The 24905-nt window shown below is 42.6% G+C and overlaps 3 protein-coding genes across 4 annotated transcripts; all 3 read right to left on the bottom strand.

Moving 5' to 3' along the window:
- Window positions 1-568: 568 nt before the first annotated feature.
- On the bottom strand, window positions 569-22342 carry LOC139329864 (interferon-induced protein 44-like). Of its 2 annotated transcripts, none has more exons than XR_011602108.1 (8): window positions 21550-22069; window positions 20538-20586; window positions 20253-20448; window positions 19942-20094; window positions 19646-19817; window positions 19144-19244; window positions 17901-18176; window positions 569-851 (listed from the first exon to the last, which is right to left on the bottom strand). XR_011602108.1 is itself a non-coding variant. In XM_070960451.1 (8 exons), exons 2-8 carry the CDS (start codon window positions 22019-22021, stop codon window positions 17979-17981), a joined length of 1341 nt encoding a protein of 446 aa, XP_070816552.1. In that variant the 5' UTR covers window positions 22022-22074; window positions 22235-22342; the 3' UTR covers window positions 17339-17978. The 2 variants fall into 2 exon arrangements, 1 of the variants encoding a protein (XP_070816552.1); XM_070960451.1 differs by lacking the exon at window positions 569-851 and adding an exon at window positions 22235-22342 and having other exon boundaries at window positions 17339-18176; window positions 21550-22074.
- LOC139329865 (interferon-induced protein 44-like) lies at window positions 850-6521 on the bottom strand. Its single transcript, XM_070960452.1, has 8 exons — window positions 6474-6521; window positions 5506-6034; window positions 4651-4699; window positions 4366-4561; window positions 4055-4207; window positions 2600-2771; window positions 2100-2200; window positions 850-1147 (listed from the first exon to the last, which is right to left on the bottom strand). The coding sequence occupies exons 2-8, from the start codon at window positions 5975-5977 to the stop codon at window positions 950-952; spliced, it is 1341 nt and encodes a 446-aa protein (XP_070816553.1). The 5' UTR covers window positions 5978-6034; window positions 6474-6521; the 3' UTR covers window positions 850-949.
- LOC139330366 (interferon-induced protein 44-like) lies at window positions 9100-11781 on the bottom strand. Its single transcript, XM_070961228.1, has 6 exons — window positions 11716-11781; window positions 11431-11626; window positions 11120-11272; window positions 10824-10995; window positions 10322-10422; window positions 9100-9367 (listed from the first exon to the last, which is right to left on the bottom strand). Exons 1-6 carry the CDS (start codon window positions 11760-11762, stop codon window positions 9173-9175), a joined length of 864 nt encoding a protein of 287 aa, XP_070817329.1. The 5' UTR covers window positions 11763-11781; the 3' UTR covers window positions 9100-9172.
- Window positions 22343-24905: the final 2563 nt, after the last annotated feature.

The raw sequence follows: 24905 nt of genomic DNA, 5'->3' as shown, positions 1-24905 counted from the left end.
AGAAAATAGGTTTTGATATGAATTATTAAAAGTAGAAACAAGTACAGCTGAAATGATTATTTGAGTAATCAGTGTGTTGCTAACCTCTTCTGCTTTTTCTTTTAATCTTGAAATAGTTTTAATCATTTGGAGGTTTGGACTGTCAGTTGGACAAAACGAGCTTTGGGTATTTTTGATGGCATTTCTTGCATTTTTGCAAACCAGATGATTAAAGGAAAAAATTATTAATTAAATAATTAATTAACAGATTCATAATGAAAGTAATAATCAGTTGCAGACTTCTACAAATAAACAAACTATGTTTAAAATTACACATTAATGCATGTGTAATACTAATCGAATGATATAACGGTATTAACTCTCACAGCTGAATACGACCATAAACAGAAACCTACGTTCTCATTCCAATCATACATGCTGGTTGTGTGTTTCCATCAGTTTCATCAGATAAATCAGACTGACGAAGTGTCAGGTAATATGTAGACTTTTCAAACTGGTTTGCTTGTAATGAAATGTCCCATTAAATCTATTGAAAATGTTAGAAAACTTAGAGGTTGAAACCAAGAATAAAGCAGCCCGGATGATGATAATAACTACCAGAAAAAACATGATATTTTGCAGCTGAGGAACATGGTCACCATGACTAACAGCTCACTGAGTTTCTGAAGCCAGCTGGTGCAAACATAGAACAAGATAGCTGAGATCTAATTTAGCGATTGTTATCTGGTGTGACTACAAGGCTAGCAATGGGAAAGCCATCTTGAAATAATGCATGGCTGCTCCCAAGTTGGAATAAGGAAGGTCTTATTCTGGTAATTGACTTGACAACAGCTTGAGTTTCAGTGCTCACGCTGTAAGTGCAGTGAAGCTGACCTAGACCTGCTCACTGGGTCACTCTGAGGGACATTTCACCAGTCGGACAAGTTATTAACATCTGTTGGGCTAATTGTTACTGCTCTTTGAGTTCAATGTTCCACAGTCGGTCACTGATCTCATCGAAATAGTTATCAGCGAAGCGGAGCATCTGGATGACGGCGCTGAGCAGCAGGATGTCGCAGTTTGGGTCCAACTCCAACTCCTCGCTGTAGTTCCTCACCGGAACAATGCAGGACAGCGGCACACCGATCCGAGCACTGACCTCCTGCATCTGCAACACAAAAAACTCAGATGAGGGTAGTTCATGCTTTTTCTGACACCACATAACAGAGACTTCCATTAACTTAAAGGTCCAGTGTGTAGGATTTGGTGGCATCTAGCAGTGAGGCTGCACATTACAACCACCTGAATACTCCTCTCCTCACCATCCCCTTTCAGGTGTGCAGGAGAGCCTACAGTGGCCACTAGAAACAGGAAAAGTTAGGGCCAGTGTTTGGATTGTCCTTTCTGGGCTAACGTAGAAACATGGCGGACTCTGTGGAAGAGGACCTGTCCTCTCTGGAGACATAAAGAGCTAATTTTAAGGTAATGAAAACACAACAGTTCACATCCCCCTGAACCCTACACACTGGACCTTTAAGCTCAACCACATTCTTTCCTCTTTTTTTCCTTTGGTCACAAACTCAACAAAAAGGCTGTTTGTGTTACAACCCTGATTCCAAAAAGTTGGGACACTCTGTGAAACATAATAGAACACAATCATTTACACATGAACTGTGTTTACCCACAGAGTTCCTGAGTCCATGTAATATCACAATCATGGGTTCACAAAGTTGTGGAAAGCTCCGAAAACACCAGTTTGGAACATTCCACAACTTTCCCAGTCTTTAGTTGCTCCTGAGCAACTTGTTTGAAACATGTTGCTGCATCAAATTCAGAATAAGCATATATTTACAAAAATCAAAGAAGCTGATGAGGTGAATGTTTGCCTTATACTCTTCCATCAAGGCCAAAACAAAGAGTCCAGAATTCAGCTCAAATCAATTTTAGATAAAAAGTCACATTGGGACACTTTCCGTATAGAGCAGGTCTAGACCATACTCTTTAATGAAAAAGGCCTTCTTAAAGAAACCTCAAACAGTACCAGAATCTGGGCAATTGTGCCGATTTAAATGCTCTCTTTCAGAATAAAATCCTCCATGGGAGTTTCAAGTTGTTCTCACCATTTCCTTGATGTAGCCGCTCCTATAAACGTTCCTGATGTCCTGTGAAACGAAAGGACAGGCTTCATCCACTTTAGTCATCAGGACCAGCTGAGGAATCCCTAAAACCAACACAGCAAAACTATTTTCAAACACTGTTCTCTAAAATCTGCTGTATTGTACAGCAGCATAGCAAAAGCTGCTAGTTTGTATAGTTGCAGTGCAACCACTCTGTATTGTTTTTCACGAAGTTAGGCGTCACTGGAAAATAGAGTGACGTGTTGTTCTGTACATCAGCATTAGTATGAACTGCAGTACTATGTTAGCACTCCTTACATGTTTCAGTGGTCAAAATAAGCACTATATATAGTAGCTACTGCACATGCTCTGTATGCATACATTCTTGCGACATCTCATCTTTTTTGTAGTTCTCACCATCTTTTATCCAAAAACACTTCATTCAATGAAGTCTAGAGATGCAGCAACACCACTAAGATGAGGTGGGACTGATTTTAACTGACCCATTAAGTTGACCTTTCTGCGGATAGCATCCAGCTTCTCCTCCAGCTTTGTGGGCATGATGGAGACCTTGCAGCCATCAATGACGTAGGCCACACAGTGGATCTTGCCCTTGAGTCCTGAAGACTTATTATAGCCGTGGGCCTCCGAATGCAGAGGAGCAGAGGGGTTGAACTGAGTCATAAAGTTGAAAGAAAAGGAAAGAACCATTTCTGTCACAGAAACAAACAAAACTACAAGCAAACCAGCGCATCATCATGTGTTTACTGTCCTGTGTGCCTGACTCCACCTGCAGGTGGATTACAGACTTTCTGTCTGACAGGAAACAGTGCATGAAGCTAGGGAAACATGTCTCCGACGCAAAGACCATCAGCACCAGATCCCCCCAGTGCTGCGTTATTTCTCCTCTGCTCTTCTCCCTGTATACAAACAGCTGCACCTCCAGTCACCAGTCCGTCAAGCTCCTGAAGTTTGCGGATGACACCACCCTCATCGGACTCATCTCTGATGCCGACGAATCTGCCTACAGGTGGGAGGTTGACCATCTGGTGACCTGGTGCAACCAGACCAACCTAGAACTCAACGCTCTAAAGACAGTGGAGATGGTTGTGGACTACAGGAAGAACTCAGCCTCACCTTCCCCCATCACCCTCTGTGACTCCACTATTGACACTGTGGAGTCTTTCCACTTGGGAACTATCATCTCCCAGGACCTCAAATGGGAACCGAACATCAGCTCCCTCAAGAAAGCACAGCAGAGGATGTATTTCCTACAGCAGCTGAAGAAATTCAATCTGCCAAAGACAGTGATGGTGCACTTCTACACAGCCATCATTGAGTCCATCCTACCTCCTCCATCACCATCTGGTACGCTGCTGCCACTGCCAAGGACAAGGGCAGACTGCATCTCATCATTAGGACTGCAGTGAAGGTGATCGACTGCAATCTCCCGTCTCTCCAGGACCTGTACGTCTCTAGGACCCTGAGGCATGCAGGAAAGATTGTGGCTGATCCCTCCCACCCTGGACATTAACTCTTTTAGTCACTCCCCTCTGGCGGGGGGCTGCAGTTCATCAGGACCAAAACCTCACGCCACAAGAACAGTTTTTTCCCGTCTGCTGTCAGCCTTATCAACAAGGCCCGGACCCCCCGACACTCTTCACACTTCACCTCTGCCTCATCTTTTCACAATGACATTGCCATAATCCTATGTGTTACATTAACGCTCAGCTTGGACTTCTTTCCGAAAAAACAGACTGTGCTTCTGGAAAAAAAAAAAAAAAAAGATATACAAATATTTATGTTGTTATATCTTTTATTTCTTTAATACCTTATTGTTGGTAGATGTGTCATGCACCAACTTCACCAAAACAAATTCCTCATATGTGTAAACTCATACTTGGCAATAAAGGTTTTTCTGATTTCTGATTTCTGCTGAATGGAACAAAAAGCTCTACCTGATAGCGGTCTGGCAGGTGACCATTCAGGATGCTGACGATATCATCCACGTCAAGCCCCGCCCCCGTGCTTTCCTCCAATCCCATGGTATCACACAAGATGATTGGCAGAGGTTTTCCTCCTCGTCCAGCTTTCACAGAGTAGGTGCGAAACTATCAGGTAATAAGAGCTGATCACACAAAATGCCCAACATGCTAAAAAAGTAGCAGCGTTTCTACTTTAAATCATCATCATCATCAATCGAGCCAGGTTTTGAGGAATTGTGCAGTTGTAAAAAGTTGATGTACTGATCATTGGAGCTAAAACTGACCTGCGTGGTGAGGCTGGTGGTAGAGCAGCCAGCGATGGCCTGGCTGGTGACGTGGCCTCTGAAAACAGAGTTGATCGAATTGAAGAAGCTGGACTTTCCAGCTCCAACTGGTCCAATGAGCAGGACCCGAGCCTGGGACACAGAGTTGACTGTGGGTTTGTAGCTCTTAATGCTCTCCATCAGCTCCATCCTCTTCCTGCAGAAACAAGAGCAGTTTCAAGGCTAACACATTACTGGACATGACAATACATAAACAGTGCAGTAATGGCACATGATCCAGCTTACCCATTTTCCCAGACCACCAGCCTCCACGGCTTCTCATATTCTGGCATAGCTGTTGAAGAGCAAAGACAGCTTTCAAAAAACAAATTCTGCTCATAATGTTATTTCATTTTATTACATTTTCTCTCAGCCTTTCAATTCTAAGTTTGTTACATGGTAAACCTGATTAAAATGAGTCATCCATAAACTGTTATGAACCATGAATTAAAATGATCAAGTAAGTAAATCTACAAATAAACGTCCCTCAGACAAGCCAATTAAAAAAGGAAGTATAGCAGTGAGCAGCATTCAAATCATTAAAAACCACCAGGCCACACGTAGGCCGACATGGCACTATAAAGCCCCAGACACTATCATTTTGACTTTTGTTTGAAGAAGTTATTCATTTGATTCAGTAAAATCCTTCCCTTACTGTTCTTTATGCATCACTAAGACTTTGACATTCATGGACCATCAATTTGCAATACTGGTTATTACTTTTCAGTTAGTAGTAAAAAAGAAAATTAGAGCCATCAGGATCTCACTGAGAGGTTTAACTAAGTGTTGTGATCAGAGCAGCGAAGGCTCCTCAGACCAGGTATCTTCAATCGACATAAATCCACACATGTCCAGGTCTACTTTCACAGAGAAGTTGGCATCTTGGTAGCCAAATTAACAGCTACATAAGAATATCATTGCCTGGGAAGAGTCTCCATTGTTTAAAGTGCAACAATTGATGATTTAGGAAACCAGGTAAAGGTTAGTGCTCTTATTAACAGGTTCAGTGTTTAATCTGACTGTTTCAGCTGCAGGACAGGACAGATACAATCTGTTTGAACATGCTAAGCATCAGTATTTGGTCATTTCTAGTGAACTCACCCTCCACTTGATAGACTTCACACTCAGTCAGGTTGAGGTCGTTGCCGTGCATTTCTGCAGCATTGAAGTTGTAGTAATTTCCTGGACTGTTATAGACGACTGCTTTGCTCCCATTGACCAGAGCCAACGCCTCCCCAAAATATGGACCGGAGTTACTTATCATTTTCACTGCATAAGCTGGACTGGTGACTGGATATTTGAGGAGCTTTTCTCCACTGAAAGTGTAAAGAAAGGCCTGGTCATCATGCACGTACTGTCCAGACTGACTGAACGGTTGTTTGGTGTAACCTCCAAACACAAAACCAGAGGCGTTGTAGCCCACAGACACTGTGGGGCTGCGGCTGTCACACTGTTGGTGGAAGGCTGCTCCGGTGAAACCATGGACGCTGGCCTTGTACAGCAGCCGCAGTTTGACATTTCCCAGCTGGGAGCAGATTGTTTTCTGCTGGCTCCAGGTTAGCTTTGGGTCCATGCTGGAAGGTTGGTCTGCTGGGGTTTCTCACTGTCTGGAGCCGTTAAAGTTTACTGTCTGAACGCAAAACAAAAACAGCCTCATTAAAGATAAATGGCTTTGGAGCACATGATAAATCAGATTTATATAAAGTATATGGCGCTGTATATTGTTTGATGGGCAGCAGCACACTGTATTTAGTATAGTGATGGAAAAAACATCGCATTTCTGATTCCAATCGTTTTGTTCAGTCCAGCCCAAAGATTCTTAGTCACTCACTGTGGAGTTCAGTCCCTTTTTGTACCAGATCAGACATAATCAGTTGGACTATACATTCAACAGAAATGTTTAAGGCCAGAACTAAACAGAAAATGAACATGAAACTTGTCAGTAACAGATTCTAAGGTGTGCACATCGGCACGTCAGTCTACCCCATATCCCAGTTATAGTAAGCAGCGACTTCATATAAAAGTTAGGTAATAGTATTAAAAACTCGTATATTTTAGTTTTCACTGACCTCCTTCGATGAGCTGCTTCAGGAAAACGAAGTGGAAACACTTTGTGTTAGGATGAGGATGAGCATTCACTGATGCTGTTGACCAGCATGCAGGTATTTTCGGCAATCCACCAACATAAGCCCGGAAGTACAACTTTCACTTTCATTTCCCCTTAAAGCCCTTAGGTTCCTCTTTTTGATAACAATAGACTGTGGAACGAACACACGTCATGTTTCATTCATGCCCTTTTATTTTCTGTTGAATTACAGATTTTGGAGTCATTAATCACAACAAAGAGTTTCTAATTTTCCACACATCCTGTCTGGCCAGAATGAGCTTTATTATACGAGTGGGTTTTCTACTATGTACAAACTGAATGTACGTAAAATGCAAAATAGCAATAAAGTTCATTATATGTGGCAGTACAAACATCTGAGAACCTGGGATATTTAGTGTATACATATGTAACTTGCCAAAGCATTGTATAGTCTGTGAAAAAAAACTGGAAATGCAAAAAGGAAATGACAAAAGTCCCATTGAAAGATGATTATCCAAAACTTAATAATGAAATAATGCAGTCAAGAATCAATAGCAGATATGTTTGTGTTTGCTTGTAAACTTGTGATGAAATGTCCCGCTACATGAGCCAACACTGAGAAATTAAAGCTGCAGTAGGTAAGATCGAGAAGAGAGCAGACTTAGCCTGAAAACTTGAACCAACACAAGTTCACGTCACTCCCCCTCCCTCTCCGCTGCACTCATGCTCTGCCTCCAAGCTCCTCCTCCCTGCGGCATCTGCGCGGCTGCCGTGACAACCAGTAATGTTAGCCTTAGCATCGGAAACAAGCTAACTCTGCCCAGCTGCTACATCACAGTCACTAACATAATGTACGCACTGCGAAGTGTTTCTGTAACGATCACCATATTAGCTTTATGGTTATTTGTTGTCTTAGCCGTATATGCTGCTGTTGGCAGCGGCGGTATGGCCAGTTTCTCCTTTGCGGTGGCTGTTGCTCCACCATAGCTTTTGTAGTATAATTTTTCTATTTGATACGTGAAGAATTAATATGTGAAGAATCGATATGTGAAGAATCAAGTGTAACACTGTAAGCTAATGGTAAACAATAGTAGCAGCTCTATGAAGTTTGATATGATAAGAGTAGCTCTGTGCAAGCCTGATATGATAGTAGAAAATAATTGCTGTTTGCTTAAGTGAAGGAAGAGCACATGAAAGGCCAAGATGCCAGTGCAAAGATAAGAAGGGAGGTTGCTGTGCAGTGATGATAATGAGCTGCAATGACACCATGCAGCCAACATTGTGAGGGCAGGACACCTGGACCATAAATCTTTGGTGCTTTCCATGGCCTTGCAGGTGTTTTAGCCGGTTCTGACCAGTTTCAGACCAGGATGATTGTGACCTAATATAACCCTGCGTGTCCTTACATAACCTTACTGTATTTAATCCATGTTTAACATTTGTTATAATCATGAAAGAACTAAATGGTCTTATAATCACAACTATGATTTACTGTGTGTTAACGAATAATGGTTTGGGATGATTTAATATACTTTGCTATATTTTTAAAGCATTTTCTATGTGATGTGTCCTTATGCTTACATGCAATCATGATAATAAAATGTAATTTGATGTTATTTTTAAAAAACAGAGCCCATGACAATCAAAAACTAATGGTGTATAATTAGAGGAATCGAGAGGAGAAAAGAGGAGATAGCAGCCAAAAAGTACCTAATGGTGTAAAAAAATAGAAGAGCCTAGAAAAAAGAAAAGATGCCCCAAGGGCGGGGAATACCTTCAGCAGAACTGTATAAAAGATAGAGCACTGACCATTGCAGGTGAGAGACTTCTTCAGATGTACACCCTGTGTGTTTCTGGATTTCTCTCCCTTTGCTGCCGCGGCAATAAAGTGTTTGCATCTCGGACCCTGACTCCTGCAGATCCTTTTGAGCACTTTTTCTCAGACAGCTGAATTTGACTATTTCTGGACTGTTGTGGATTGCACATCTGGCCTTCAAATTCCACAACACTTTCACTAGCCTCCTGACGCCGCGCACAGAGCTGTTTGACTGAACGGCAGCCGGCAGCATGAACGTGCGTGAGTAATGATTGACAGATGTCAGACACTCCCTCAGACGCTCCTCTGGCTCTGATTGGTTGTTTGTGTCGGGCACGGTGGATTCTTGTAAATCGCAGTAGGAGCAGTAGGTGGGACCAATAGAGCAGTTTCTTTTTCACAGATTGCATGTTTCATGTACTGCTGTCTGGGCATAGGGACAGTTTTAGCAAATATGACAAAAAAAAAAAAAAACCTTTTATACAAGTTAATACTGCAGCTTTAAATGTAGTCAGGAAATGATTCGAAATAGCATCCTTGATCATGTAATCGTTTTCCAATAATATACAGAATTTATTCCTGAATCTGGAAGAAAGCTGAATGTCTCACAACTGAGGGACACAATTAAAATGAGGATCAGCTCACTGAGTTTGTCAAGCCTGAAGTCAGATGTGCCGCTCAGTCCCAGGACACACTACAGGCACTACATCTCCCAGCATTCCAAGGGGTGCTTGTTAAAGTCTGAGCAGGAGGTGCACAATGAACTCTGCCTGCACCTGATCACCTGCAGATAAATGGATGGATCACAGCTGAGAGACATTTGATCGCAGATGCTCAGGTTATGATATCTGCTGCTCAGACTCTTCCTAATCTCTGTGTTCAGTGTTGCTGAATCGGTCACTGATTTCATCGAAGAAGTTATCAGCGAAACGGAGCATCTGGATGACGGCGCTGAGCAGCAGGATGTCGCAGTTTGGGTCCAACTCCAACTCCTCGCTGTAGTTCCTCACCGGAACAATGCAGGACAGCGGCACACCGATCCGAGCACTGACCTCCTGCATCTGCAACACAAAAGACTCAGATGAGGGTAGTTCATGCTTTTTCTGACACCACATAACAGAGACTTCCATTAACTTAAAGGTCCAGTGTGTAGGATTTGGTGGCATCTAGCAGTGAGGCTGCACATTACAACCACCTGAATACTCCTCTCCTCACCATCCCCTTTCAGGTGTGCAGGAGAGCCTACAGTGGCCACTAGAAACAGGAAAAGTTAGGGCCAGTGTTTGGATTGTCCTTTCTCGGCTAATGTAGAAACATGGCGGACTCTGTGGAAGAGGACCTGTCCTCTCTGGAGACATAAAGAGCTCATTCTAAGGTAATGAAAACACAACAGTTCACATCCCCCTGAACCCTACACACTGGACCTTTAAGCTCAACCACATTCTTTCCTCTTTTTTTTTCCTTTGGTCACAAACTCAACAAAAAGGCTGTTTGTGTTACAACCCTGATTCCAAAAAGTTGGGACACTCTGTGAAACATAATAGAACACAATCATTTACACATGAACTGTGTTTACCCACAGAGTTCCTGAGTCCATGTAATATCACAATCATGGGTTCACAAAGTTGTGGAAAGCTCCGAAAACACCAGTTTGGAACATTCCACAACTTTCCCAGTCTTTAGTTGCTCCTGAGCAACTTGTTTGAAACATGTTGCTGCATCAAATTCAGAATAAGCATATATTTACAAAAATCAAAGAAGCTGATGAGGTGAATGTTTGCCTTATACTCTTCCATCAAGGCCAAAACAAAGAGTCCAGAATTCAGCTCAAATCAATTTTAGATAAAAAGTCACATTGGGACACTTTCCGTATAGAGCAGGTCTAGACCATACTCTTTAATGAAAAAGGCCTTCTTAAAGAAACCTCAAACAGTACCAGAATCTGGGCAATTGTGCCGATTTAAATGCTCTCTTTCAGAATAAAATCCTCCATGGGAGTTTCAAGTTGTTCTCACCATTTCCTTGATGTAGCCGCTCCTATAAACGTTCCTGATGTCCTGTGAAACGAAAGGACAGGCTTCATCCACTTTAGTCATCAGGACCAGCTGAGGAATCCCTAAAACCAACACAGCAAAACTATTTTCAAACACTGTTCTCTAAAATCTGCTGTATTGTACAGCAGCATAGCAAAAGCTGCTAGTTTGTATAGTTACAGTGCAACTATTTACTCTCTATTGCTTCACGAAGTTAGGCGTCACTGGAAAATAGAGTGACGTGTTGTTCTGTACATCAGCATTAGTATGAACTGCAGTACTATGTTAGCACTCCTTACATGTTTCAGTGGTCAAAATAAGCACTATATATAGTAGCCACTGCACATGCTCTGTATGCATACATTCTTGCGACATCTCATCTTTTTTGTAGTTCTCACCATCTTTTATCCAAAAACGCTTCATTCAATGAAGTCTAGAGATGCAGCAACACCACTAAAATGATGTGGGACTGATTTTAACTGACCCATTAAGTTGACCTTTCTGCGGATAGCATCCAGCTTCTCCTCCAGCTTTGTGGGCATGATGGAGACCTTGCAGCCATCGATGACGTAGGCCACACAGTGGATCTTGTCCTTGAGCCCTGAAGACTTATTATAGCCGTGGGCCTCCGAATGCAGAGGAGCAGAGGGGTTGAACTACAGTCACACAGTTGAAAGAAAAGGAAAGAACAATTTCTGTCACAGAAACAAACAAAACTACAAACAAACCAGCACATCATCATGTGTTTACTGTCCTGCTGAATGGAACAAAAAGCTCTACCTGATAGCGGTCCGCCAGGTGACCTTTGAGGATGCTGACGATATCATCCACGTCAAGCCCCGCCCCCGTGCTTTCCTCCAATCCCATGGTATCACACAAGATGATTGGCAGAGGTTTGCCTCCTCGTCCAGCTTTCACAGAGTAGGTGCGAAACTATCAGGTAATAAGAGCTGATCACACAAAATGCCCAACATGCTAGAAAAGTAGCAGCGTTTCTACTTTAAATCATCATCATCATCAATCGAGCCAGGTTTTGAGGAATTGTACAGTTGTAAAAAGTTGATGTACTGATCATTGGAGCTAAAACTGACCTGCGTGGTGAGGCTGGTGGCAGAGCAGCCAGCGATGGCCTGGCTGGTGACGTGGCCTCTGAAAACAGAGTTGATCGAATTGAAGAAGCTGGACTTTCCAGCTCCAACTGGTCCAATGAGCAGGATCCGAACCTGGGACACAGAGTTGACTGTGGGTTTGTAGCTCTTAATGCTCTCCATCAGCTCCATCCTCTTCCTGCAGAAACAAGAGCAGTTTCAAGGCTAACACATTACTGGACATGACAATACATAAACAGTGCAGTAATGGCACATGATCCAGCTTACCCATTTTCCCAGACCACCAGCCTCCACGGCTTCTCATATTCTGGCATAGCTGTTGAAGAGCAAAGACAGCTTTCAAAAAACAAAATTCTGCGCATAATATTATTTCATTTTATTACGTTTTCTCTCAGCCTTTCAATTCTAAGTTTGTTACATGGTAAACCTGATTAAAATGAGTCATCCATAAACTGTTTTTTGAAGTTATGTAAAGTTAAGTAAATCTATAAATAAACGTCCCTCAGACAATCCAATTAAAAAAGGAAGTATAGCAGTGAGCAGCATTCAAATCATTAAAAACCACCAGGCCACACGTAGGCCGACATGGCACTTTAAAGCACCAGACGCACTACTTCATACTACTTGTCAATAAGTAAAAAGAAAATTAGAGGTGCTGATTAACACGTCTGAACAGTTTCTGTCATAACACAGCAGTGATGTGTCGGTCGCGAACAAAACGGCTCTTAAAGCCGCTCTTTGAAGCGAACGATCGTAAGCCAATTTGGACTTTTTTGTTTGTTTGTTTGTTTGTTTGTTTTCTTTCTACCTTTTTCCGTTCAAGCCGCATGTGATTGGTCAACTACATGATGTGTGGTGGCTTCAGTGTGTAGGCGCGCGCACACAGACAAAACGCTGGAAAGGTGAGAAAATGAGTGACTGCAGGAAATGCAGTAAAATTTGATATAAAGCATGTTTTATACATTAGTAATTAATTTACACATAATTTTACATTATTTTGGTAAGAAAAAGGGCTGCACGGTGGCGCAGCAGGTAGTGCGCGTGCCTCACAGCAAGAAGGTTGCCGGTTCGATCCCCGGGTCAGGCGGGGCCTTTCTGTGTGAAGTTTGCATGTTCTTCCCGTGCATGCATGGGTTCTCTCCGGGTACTCCGGCCTCCTCCCACAGACCAAAAACATGCTCATTAGGTTAATTGATGACTCTAAAAAATTGTCCGTAGGTGTGAGTGTGAGTGTGAATGTTTGTCTGTCTTTGCATGTGGCCCTGCAATCGGCTGGCGACCGGCTGTCCAGACTGCCTGAACGGTTGTTTGGTGTAACCTCCGAACACAAAACCAGAGGCGTTGTAGCCCACAGACACTGTGGGGCTGCGGCTGTCACACTGTTGGTGGAAGGCTGCTCCGGTGAAACCATGGACGCTGGCCTTGTACAGCAGCCGCAGTTTGACATTTCCCAGCTGGGAGCAGATTGTTTTCTGCTGGCTCCTGGTTAGCTTTGGGTCCATGCTGGAAGGTTGGTCTGCTGGGGTTTCTCACTGTCTGAAGCCGTTAAAGTTTACTGTTTGAACAGAAAATGAAGTTGAACTTGTCAGCAACAGATTCTAAGGCGTGCACATCGGCACATCAGTCTACCCCATATTCCAGTTATAGTAAGCAGCGACTTCAAGTAAAAGGTTGGTGAAAGTGTTAAAAACTAATATATTTTAGTTTTCACTGACCTCCTTCGACGAGTTGTTTCAGGAAAACGACGCGGAATCACTTAACGTTAGGATGAGGATGAGCGTCCAGTGATGCAGCTGACAGCGGATGCAGCACGCAGGTATGTCACTCCACCGAAATATGTCCGGAAGTACGAGGCTATTACCTTCAAAATAAAAGTATCAATTTCTATCGTCAGATTCACGTGTTGAACGGATGTTTACCAGGATGACAGAAATCTTCCGAACACTTTAAGCCTTTTAATCTGATTGTTTCCCTCAAAATGCAAAATAAACTTGTGAGAAAATTGCTCATGTTAATCAGCCTGATTTGTTCAAGCAAAGGAGCAAACTTCAAGCTCTCAGCCATAGAGCAACAGAAACGATTTTTCTAAACTAACTCCAGAACTATTGCTATTCCTATTCCTATCCTAACTATTAATTCATCTCCCCGCTTTAATCCATTTGAATGTTGTCTTTATTTCTACCTCTCCAGCCTCTACTTTTGGTCCAAATTTGAACACCCGATTAATCATTTTATTTTGAAGGATATCACTAGAACATACACATTTTAGCTGTCTTGACAGGGTGTCACTTTCGTTTTCCCGTGAAGCCAGTTGGTTTCGGTTTTTGTGAACAACAGGGCATGGAAAATGTTGATTCATTCAGGCCCTTTTAGTTTCTGTTGAAATGCAGAATACTAAACAGAATCAGGTGATTTTGGAGTCATTAATCGCAACAAGAGTTTCTGAGTTTCCGTATTCTCCCACACATCCAGTTAACGAGGGAAGATGATGGCTTGTGTAAATGAGCTCAAAAGACTGACCTGAATACATTTGCTTTTGGTGTGTGTGCACTAAGTTGACAAATACAACACTCGGCCAAAACGAGGGCTGCAGTGTAGGTGCCATATGTCCTCCACTCTCCTCTCTGGTTGTCACTGAAATCAGCCTTTGGACTCTGACTCCATGTGTACTTGTTTGTGTGAGTGTGTGTTTTTGTATGCGTGTGTTCTGCACTGTAATCATGTGTTTGAAGTTGAAATGGTTTCTTCTTCACGTGGCTGCCTTTTCTGTTGATGACTGAAGAGAAGAAAGCCGTCTGACTGTCTGAAATGTCGGACAGCGTCAGCTGTGCCATAAGAGACTTCCCCTCTGCTCCGTCCCCAGTGGTCTTCCTCCATGCGGCCTGAACCAACCTCGACAACAACCACGATCTCACAGACAGATCTGCTGAGCGTCATTTCCAGCAGCCCGTGTCACACATTTCCACCTGGAGCCTCCCAGTAATACCACTGTCCTCTCGCTGGTGACCACCAAGTAGCTGCACTGCAGGAAACGCACCATTGTAATGGAAAGGAGATGAAAGGGAGCTGACCGGCTGAATATCATTGAATTCCAGGTGTGTTTTGCATTTCCAGGATATTCCTAATTCACTACCGTGCATCATTCTTGTTGGTTACCTGCGACAGAGTTGTGCAGCCAGTTTAATGTAAACTGAGGCCAAGTTGGAGAAAGCTCCTCGTCTTTTACGTGCACTAATGCAACATGGATATTTTAAACACTATTTAGAGACATGTTTTTGTTTCATTCAAAAGTTATCCTGATCACAGAGCAGACTTGTTTTTTAACTGGTGTAGCAGAACCGGCCTTTAACTGACCCCTTCTTTCCCTCCTTTTCTGGTGATACTCAAGGGAAATGGAGGTGTAAACTCGCCAACTGATTGAATTGTAGACCATCTGGTTTACCTATAATGCAATCTGATTTCGAAGAGAGAAAAGATGTCTGGACAAGAGACATCTCCTCCATGTTTTCTTTTCAGGGAAGCCAGGGACACAGACACCTCAACATCAAAGGTGGCCTTCTCCTCACCTTCTCCTCACTATGTTTCTCATGACAATGCTAATTCTCTCCTGATAGCCCCAAGAGTGATCAAGACAATAAAACTGTCTGGAGAGACAAACGCCAGGCTCCAGAGGAACATCCACAAACATCAGCAAATGCTGATGGGTCGTAAACCGGACATCCATTGAGGCAACTTGTGTATGCTTGTGTGATTTTCCTCAACACTCCAAGATAACCAGACTTTTATGTTAAACTTAACTTTTCATGTTTTCAACTTGCAGGACTCGGGGTACGCATAATATTGATGTTTTTCCCGTATCTCTGACCTGAAGTATGACCAAGTTTTGATTTTAACGGTTTTATAAAAGTTTGTATGAATTGTCACCACAAAACCATACTGCCATCCAGAGTTTCCTAACCGTCAGATTGAATATGCTTGACTTGGCACATTTATCGATAAGTAACTATAATCGTGATAATCATTTTGACAAATATAATCTACCTCTCTTTATTCCTACCTTTATTTTTGTATTGGTTATTCATTGAGTTATTATACCTGTTGGGATAAAACTGTACCATGATTATCATTTAATGTTTTCACCCAACCATAGAAAGTGTCTAATGCATGCTGTGAACAATGTTGAAATGCCATTGAAAATTGGTCATTGAAATTATATGTGATTGACCATAGTGAGAAGCAGATGAGCCCCTCGTATGATTCTTTGATTAGTTCAGCTCCATGAGGCGAGATTACACCGCGCGTCACAAAGAGTCTCACGTGATTCGATGGCCTGCCTTTCGACACGCCCCGGAGCGACCTTTAAAAACTGCGTGTAGTGCGCGATACAGTAGTAGCCTTTTAGTAGAGTTTTAGTTTTAGTTTTTTTTGTTCCGTCTAAGTTTTGTTAGTTAAGTTTTTCTTTTCACGTCTAGTTACTCTCAGCTGAGTTCTTTTCTTTGCTTTTGTCTTAAGTTTTGCACAGTCGTTTTGCTCCTTAAGTTTTCGTCTTCGAGCTACTCCAAGCCATTCCGGGTAGCGTAAATAATCTTCAGAAGACGTATTCTTATAATTTGCCGTAAACTTCAAAGTTAACTTCCTCTTTAGCCCAACGTTTTGTTTTGTTTTCATTAGTGAATTTAGGCAAGTAATACTAATTTTGTAGCCTTCTTCGACCGGCCATCGAAGAGACCCTTAATTTGTACTATCAGTCTAAAATAATCCGTCACGGACTCAACCGAACCAAACCCTGCGGCCAGCTGTTGATCCTTGGTCCGGTTCACAACCATCCGGAGCAGTCCATCATCTGTAACCGACCGCCGAACCAGTTCCAGAGACGCCCCGTTCCGCACCAGTTTGTCATCTTGGAGGTCTGGGCCTTCCACTAGACCACCAAGTAGATCGAGCCGCGGACGAACATCTGGAACGTCTTCGAGCCAGTTCGGAGCAGAGCACAACGGGACGCCAGCAACCAAGTAGGCACGCTAAGTGGGTTTGAATAAGAGTTGGTCCGTGAGGTTAAGATTAGGTCAATTCGTCCAAATTCTCTCCATTAATCGTTCTTTCCCTTAACTCTGCGTTCGCGTCCCCATTATTCCTTTTAGACTGCCTCTCACTATCGCCAATTTATTTACACTTGTGTTGCCATAAGTTTCTTGTGTGTTCTGTCATATCACCTCCCATCTTCTGTCTTATTGTTCATGGTACATTACCCATTATCCACAATTCTGCTTAATAAATGATATTTTGATTTAAGTCCTGGTTAGACGGTGTCCCTTTGAACTGAATATTTACGATCCCTGTATCCAGAATTTACACTTCAGGTTATCAGACTGGTTTACTGTTAGTTCATTCGTTAGTATTTATCAGCGTTATAGCAGTTAATTTCTGCAGTCCTTCTTAGCTGAGGAAGGTGGTGCCCCGACATTTTATCAACGAATGCAACATCAAATTAAGGTAGTACACACTACACTGGTGATTATTGTTGCTGAGAGCACAGCTGCCAATTTATAATCCACTCTAATTAACAGTTGTGTTCCATGATGCAAATGCAGGCGGTGAGTGGGATTAGGAGTGTGATGTGTGCCGTGTAGTTTACAGTGTGCTGTAATACCACAGTCCTGTTACATGGAAAGAGTCTTCTCCTGGGCTAGTCTCCAGCGCCGTTTGCTGTACAGTAACTGTCTGACCTGCATTAATAAATTTCAGTTTTTCTGTTCATTCATGAACTTTGAGCTTTCATTGAACAGCTGAATACTGAGTTGTATTACACATTTTAGCAATAAGAAAGGATCGACATAGCAAGTCACATGCTCTATTCTCTTTAAAGAAGACTCTTAAAAGTTTCCCAATTCACATGAATCCAGCAGCGGTTTTTATTGGCACTGCCACCACCATAAGCACAGGCTGAATCTGCATAACATGCAACATAACAATGAACAGACATCAACAGTGACTTGACTGAAAAACGCTCTTGTGTGGACTCTTCTTCTCTGGTGTCTCAGGTGTACCAGCTCAGAACACATGAAGAAAAAGTGGTTGAATGTAATGAAGCAGGTTGTACTTGTACTTTTATTTTAGTCTTTTCATGCCACTTTCCACTCTGCATTTCAGAGGGAAACATAATATTTTTTACTTCACCACATTTATCAGAAAACATGCCAAAAGCTTAAGAAAATAGGTTTTGTTATGAATTATTAAAAGTAGAAACAAGTACAGCTGAAATGATTATTTGAGTTATCAGTGAGTTGCTAACCTCTTCTGCTTTTTGTTTTAATCTTAAAATAGATGGGAAAGCCATCTTGAAATAATGCAGGGGCTGCTCCCAAGTTGGAATAAGGAAGGTCTTATTCTGATAATTGACTTGACAACAGCATGAGTTTCAGTGCTCACGCTGTAAGTGCAGTGAAGCTGACCTAGACCTGCTCACTGGGTCACTCTGAGGGACATTTCACCACAGTCGGACAAGTTATTAACATCTGTTGGGCTAATTGTTACTGCTCTTTGAGTTCAATGTTGCTGAATCGGTCACTGATCTCATCGAAATAGTTATCAGCGAAGCGGAGCATCTGGATGACGGCGCTGAGCAGCAGGATGTCGCAGTTTGGGTCCAACTCCAACTCCTCGCTGTAGTTCCTCACCGGAACAATGCAGGACAGCGGCACACCGATCCGAGCACTGACCTCCTGCATCTGCAACACAAAAGACTCAGATGAGGGTAGTTCATGCTTTTTCTGACACCACATAACAGAGACTTCCATTAACTTAAAGGTCCAGTGTGTAGGATTTGGTGGCATCTAGCAGTGAGGCTGCACATTACAACCACCTGAATACTCCTCTCCTCACCATCCCCTTTCAGGTGTGCAGGAGAGCCTACAGTGGCCACTAGAAACAGGAAAAGCTAGGGCCAGTGTTTGGATTGTCCTTTCTGGGCTAATGTAGAAACATGGTGGTCTAACATGACAGACTCTGTGGAAGAGGACCTGTCCTCTCTGGAGACATAAAGAGCTCATTCTAAGGTAATGAAAACACAACAGTTCACATCCCCCTGAACCCTACACACTGGACCTTTAAGCTCAACCACATTCTTTCCTCTTTTTTTTTCCTTTGGTCACAAACTCAACAAAAAGGCTGTTTGTGTTACAACCCTGATTCCAAAAAGTTGGGACACTCTGTGAAACATAATAGAACACAATCATTTACACATGAACTGTGTTTACCCACAGAGTTCCTGAGACCATGTAATATCACAATCATGTGTTCACAAAGTTGTGGAATGCTCCGAAAACACCAGTTTGGAACATTCCACAACTTTCCCAGTCTTTAGTTGCTCCTGAGCAACTTGTTTGAAACATGTTGCTGCATCAAATTCAGAATAAGCATATATTTACAAAAATCAAAGAAGCTGATGAGGTGAATGTTTGCCTTACACTCTTCCATCAAGGCCAAAACAAAGAGTCCAGAATTCAGCTCAGTTCAATTTTAGACAAAAAGTCACATTGAGACACTTTCCGTATAGAGCAGGTCTAGACCATACTCTTTAATGAAAAAGGTTTTCTTAAAAAAACCTCAAACAGTACCAGACTCTGGGCAAACGGGCCGATTTAAATGCTCTCTTTCAGAATAAAATCCTCCATGGGAGTTTCAAGTTGGTCTCACCATTTCCTTGATGTAGCCGCTCCTATAAACGTTCCTGATGTCCTGTGAAACGAAAGGACAGGCTTCATCCACTTTAGTCATCAGGACCAGCTGAGGAATCCCTAAAACCAACACAGCAAAACTATTTTCAAACACTGTTCTCTAAAATCTGCTGTATTGTACAGCAGCATAGCAAAAGCTGCTAGTTTGTATAGTTACAGTACAACTATTTACTCTCTATTGCTTCACGAAGTTAGGCGTCACTGGAAAATAGAGTGACGTGTTGTTCTGTACATCAGCATTAGTATGAACTGCAGTACTATGTTAGCACTCCTTACATGTTTCAGTGGTCAAAATAAGCACTATATATAGTAGCCACTGCACATGCTCTGTATGCATACATTCTTGCGACATCTCATCTTTTTTGTAGTTCTCACCATCTTTTATCCAAAAACGCTTCATTCAATGAAGTCTAGAGATGCAGCAACACCACTAAGATGAGGTGGGACTGATTTTAACTGACCCATTAAGTTGACCTTTCTGCGGATAGCATCCAGCTTCTCCTCCAGCTTTGTGGGCATGATGGAGACCTTGCAGCCATCGATGACGTAGGCCACACAGTGGATCTTGTCCTTGAGCCCTGAAGACTTATTATAGCCGTGGGCCTCCGAATGCAGAGGAGCAGAGGGGTTGAACTACAGTCACACAGTTGAAAGAAAAGGAAAGAACAATTTCTGTCACAGAAACAAACAAAACTACAAACAAACCAGCACATCATCATGTGTTTACTGTCTTGCTGAATGGAACAAAAAGCTCTACCTGATAGCGGTCCGCCAGGTGACCTTTGAGGATGCTGACGATATCATCCACGTCAAGCCCCGCCCCCGTGCTTTCCTCCAATCCCATGGTATCACACAAGATGATTGGCAGAGGTTTGCCTCCTCGTCCAGCTTTCACAGAGTAGGTGCGAAACTATCAGGTAATAAGAGCTGATCACACAAAATGCCCAACATGCTAGAAAAGTAGCAGCGTTTCTACTTTAAATCATCATCATCATCAATCGAGCCAGGTTTTGAGGAATTGTGCAGTTGTAAAAAGTTGATGTACTGATCATTGGAGCTAAAACTGACCTGCGTGGTGAGGCTGGTGGCAGAGCAGCCAGCGATGGCCTGGCTGGTGACGTGGCCTCTGAAAACAGAGTTGATCGAATTGAAGAAGCTGGACTTTCCAGCTCCAACTGGTCCAATGAGCAGGACCCGAGCCTGGGACACAGAGTTGACTGTGGGTTTGTAGCTCTTAATGCTCTCCATCAGCTCCATCCTCTTCCTGCAGAAACAAGAGCAGTTTCAAGGCTAACACATTACTGGATATGACAATACATAAACAGTGCAGTAATGGCACATGATCCAGCTTACCCATTTTCCCAGACCACCAGCCTCCACGGCTTCTCATATTCTGGCATAGCTGTTGAAGAGCAAAGACAGCTTTCAAAAAACAAAATTCTGCGCATAATATTATTTCATTTTATTACGTTTTCTCTCAGCCTTTCAATTCTAAGTTTGTTACATGGTAAACCTGATTAAAATGAGTCATCCATAAACTGTTTTTTGAAGTTATGTAAAGTTAAGTAAATCTATAAATAAACGTCCCTCAGACAATCCAATTAAAAAAGGAAGTATAGCAGTGAGCAGCATTCAAATCATTAAAAACCACCAGGCCACACGTAGGCCGACATGGCACTTTAAAGCACCAGACGCACTACTTCATACTACTTGTCAATAAGTAAAAAGAAAATTAGAGGTGCTGATTAACACGTCTGAACAGTTTCTGTCATAACACAGCAGTGATGTGTCGGTCGCGAACAAAACGGCTCTTAAAGCCGCTCTTTGAAGCGAACGATCGTGAGCCAATTTGGACTTTTTTGTTTGTTTGTTTGTTTTCTTTCTACCTTTTTCCGTTCAAGCCCCATGTGATTGGTCAACTACTTGATGTGTGGTGGCTTCAGTGTGTAGGCGCGCGCACACAGACAAAACGCTGGAAAGGTGAGAAAATGAGTGACTGCAGGAACTGCAGTAAAATTTGATATAAAGCATGTTTTATACATTAGTAATTAATTTACACATAATTTTACATTATTTTGGTAAGAAAAAATTTAAGCAACAGAAAATCTGAGGAGCCACTTGGGAGCCGTGAGAACCAGCTCTCTTAAAAGAGCCGGAATTCCCATCACTATAACACAGACCTTATCAATTTTTGGTAAAGTGGTGATCAGGCCCACCCAGACTTAATCCACGCCCACCCATCTGTCACGTTCTGCGTCCGCCACTGGTCAGTGTTCAATCTGACTGTTTCAGCTGCAGGACAGGACAGATGCAATCTGTTTGCACATGCTAAGCATCAGTATTTGGTCATTTCTAGTGAACTCACCCTCCACTTGATAGACTTCACACTCAGTCAGGTTGAGGTCGTTGCCGTGCATTTCTGCAGCATTGAAGTTGTAGTAATTTCCTGGACTGTTATAGACGACTGCTTTGCTCCCATTGACCAGAGCCAACGCCTCCCCGAAATATGGACCCGAGTTACTTATCATTTTCACTGCATAAGCTGGACTGGTGACTGGATATTTGAGGAGCTTTTCTCCACTGAATGTGAAAAGAAAGGCCTGGTCATCATGCACGTACTGTCCAGACTGACTGAACGGTTGTTTGGTGTAACCTCCGAACACAAAACCAGAGGCGTTGTAGCCCACAGACACTGTGGGGCTGCGGCTGTCACACTGTTGGTGGAAGGCTGCTCCGGTGAAACCATGGACGCTGGCCTTGTACAGCAGCCGCAGTTTGACATTTCCCAGCTGGGAGCAGATTGTTTTCTGCTGGCTCCTGGTTAGCTTTGGGTCCATGCTGGAAGGTTGGTCTGCTGGGGTTTCTCACTGTCTGAAGCCGTTAAAGTTTACTGTTTGAACAGAAAATGAAGTTGAACTTGTCAGTAACAGATTCTAAGGCGTGCACATCGGCACATCAGTCTACCCCATATTCCAGTTATAGTAAGCAGCGACTTCAAGTAAAAGGTTGGTGAAAGTGTTAAAAACTAATATATTTTAGTTTTCACTGACCTCCTTCGACGAGTTGTTTCAGGAAAACGACGCGGAATCACTTAACGTTAGGATGAGGATGAGCGTCCAGTGATGCAGCTGACAGCGGATGCAGCACGCAGGTATGTCACTCCACCGAAATATGTCCGGAAGTACGAGGCTATTACCTTCAAAATAAAAGTATCAATTTCTATCGTCAGATTCACGTGTTGAACGGATGTTTACCAGGATGACAGAAATCTTCCGAACACTTTAAGCCTTTTAATCTGATTGTTTCCCTCAAAATGCAAAATGAACTTGTGAGAAAATTGCTTATGTTAATCAGCCTGATTTGTTCAAGCAAAGGAGCAAACTTCAAGCTCTAAGCCATAGAGCAACAGAAACTATTTTTCTAAACTAACTCCAGAACTATTGCTATTCCTATTCCTATCCTAACTATTAATTCATCTCCCCGCTTTAATCCATTTGAATGTTGTCTTTATTTCTACCTCTCCAGCCTCTACTTTTGGTCCAAATTTGAACACCCGATTAATCATTTTATTTTGAAGGATATCACTAGAACATACACATTTTAGCTGTCTTGACAGGGTGTCACTTTCGTTTTCCCGTGAAGCCAGTTGGTTTCGGTTTTTGTGAACAACAGGGCATGGAAAATGTTGATTCATTCAGGCCCTTTTAGTTTCTGTTGAAATGCAGAATACTAAACAGAATCAGGTGATTTTGGAGTCATTAATCGCAACAAGAGTTTCTGAGTTTCCGTATTCTCCCACACATCCAGTTAACGAGGGAAGATGATGGCTTGTGTAAATGAGCTCAAAAGACTGACCTGAATACATTTGCTTTTGGTGTGTGTGCACTAAGTTGACAAATACAACACTCGGCCAAAACGAGGGCTGCAGTGTAGGTGCCATATGTCCTCCACTCTCCTCTCTGGTTGTCACTGAAATCAGCCTTTGGACTCTGACTCCATGTGTACTTGTTTGTGTGAGTGTGTGTTTTTGTATGCGTTTGTTCTGCACTGTAATCATGTGTTTGAAGTTGAAATGGTTTCTTCTTCACGTGGCTGCCTTTTTCTGTTGATGACTGAAGAGAAGAAAGCCGTCTGACTGTCTGAAATGTCGGACAGCGTCAGCTGTGCCATAAGAGACTTCCCCTCTGCTCCGTCCCCAGTGGTCTTCCTCCATGCGGCCTGAACCAACCTCGACAACAACCACGATCTCACAGACAGATCTGCTGAGCGTCATTTCCAGCAGCCCGTGTCACACATTTCCACCTGGAGCCTCCCAGTAATACCACTGTCCTCTCGCTGGTGACCACCAAGTAGCTGCACTGCAGGAAACGCACCATTGTAATGGAAAGGAGATGAAAGGGAGCTGACCGGCTGAATATCATTGAATTCCAGGTGTGTTTTGCATTTCCAGGACATTCCTAATTCACTACCGTGCATCATTCTTGTTGGTTACCTGCGACAGAGTTGTGCAGCCAGTTTAATGTAAACTGAGGCCAAGTTGGAGAAAGCTCCTCGTCTTTTACGTGCACTAATGCAACATGGATATTTTAAACACTATTTAGAGACATGTTTTTGTTTCATTCAAAAGTTATCCTGATCACAGAGCAGACTTGTTTTTTAACTGGTGTAGCAGAACCGGCCTTTAACTGACCCCTTCTTTCCCTCCTTTTCTGGTGATACTCAAGGGAAATGGAGGTGTAAACCTGCCAACTGATTGAATTGTAGACCATCTGGTTTACCTATAATGCAATCTGATTTCGAAGAGAGAAAAGATGTCTGGACAAGAGACATCTCCTCCATGTTTTCTTTTCAGGGAAGCCAGGGACACAGACACCTCAACATCAAAGGTGGCCTTCTCCTCACCTTCTCCTCACTATGTTTCTCATGACAATGCTAATTCTCTCCTGATAGCCCCAAGAGTGATCAAGACAATAAAACTGTCTGGAGAGACAAACGCCAGGCTCCAGAGGAACATCCACAAACATCAGCAAATGCTGATGGGTCGTAAACCGGACATCCATTGAGGCAACTTGTGTATGCTTGTGTGATTTTCCTCAACACTCCAAGATAACCAGACTTTTATGTTAAACTTAACTTTTCATGTTTTCAACTTGCAGGACTCGGGGTACGCATAATATTGATGTTTTTCCCGTATCTCTGACCTGAAGTATGACCAAGTTTTGATTTTAACGGTTTTATAAAAGTTTGTATGAATTGTCACCACAAAACCATACTGCCATCCAGAGTTTCCTAACTGTCAGATTGAATATGCTTGACTTGGCACATTTATCGATAAGTAACTATAATCGTGATAATCATTTTGACAAATATAATCTACCTCTCTTTATTCCTACCTTTATTTTTGTATTGGTTATTCATTGAGTTATTATACCTGTTGGGATAAAACTGTACCATGATTATCATTTAATGTTTTCACCCAACCATAGAAAGTGTCTAATGCATGCTGTGAACAATGTTGAAATGCCATTGAAAATTGGTCATTGAAATTATATGTGATTGACCATAGTGAGAAGCAGATGAGCCCCTCGTATGATTCTTTGATTAGTTCAGCTCCATGAGGCGAGATTACACCGCGCGTCACAAAGAGTCTCACGTGATTCGATGGCCTGCCTTTCGACACGCCCCGGAGCGACCTTTAAAAACTGCGTGTAGTGCGCGATA

The sequence above is a fragment of the Chaetodon trifascialis genome, chromosome 4 (assembly GCF_039877785.1).
Source record: "Chaetodon trifascialis isolate fChaTrf1 chromosome 4, fChaTrf1.hap1, whole genome shotgun sequence".
Lineage (NCBI taxonomy): Eukaryota > Metazoa > Chordata > Actinopteri > Chaetodontiformes > Chaetodontidae > Chaetodon > Chaetodon trifascialis.
The sequence above is the reverse complement of the archived record's forward strand: the minus strand, read 5'-3'. Positions and strand labels throughout refer to the sequence as shown.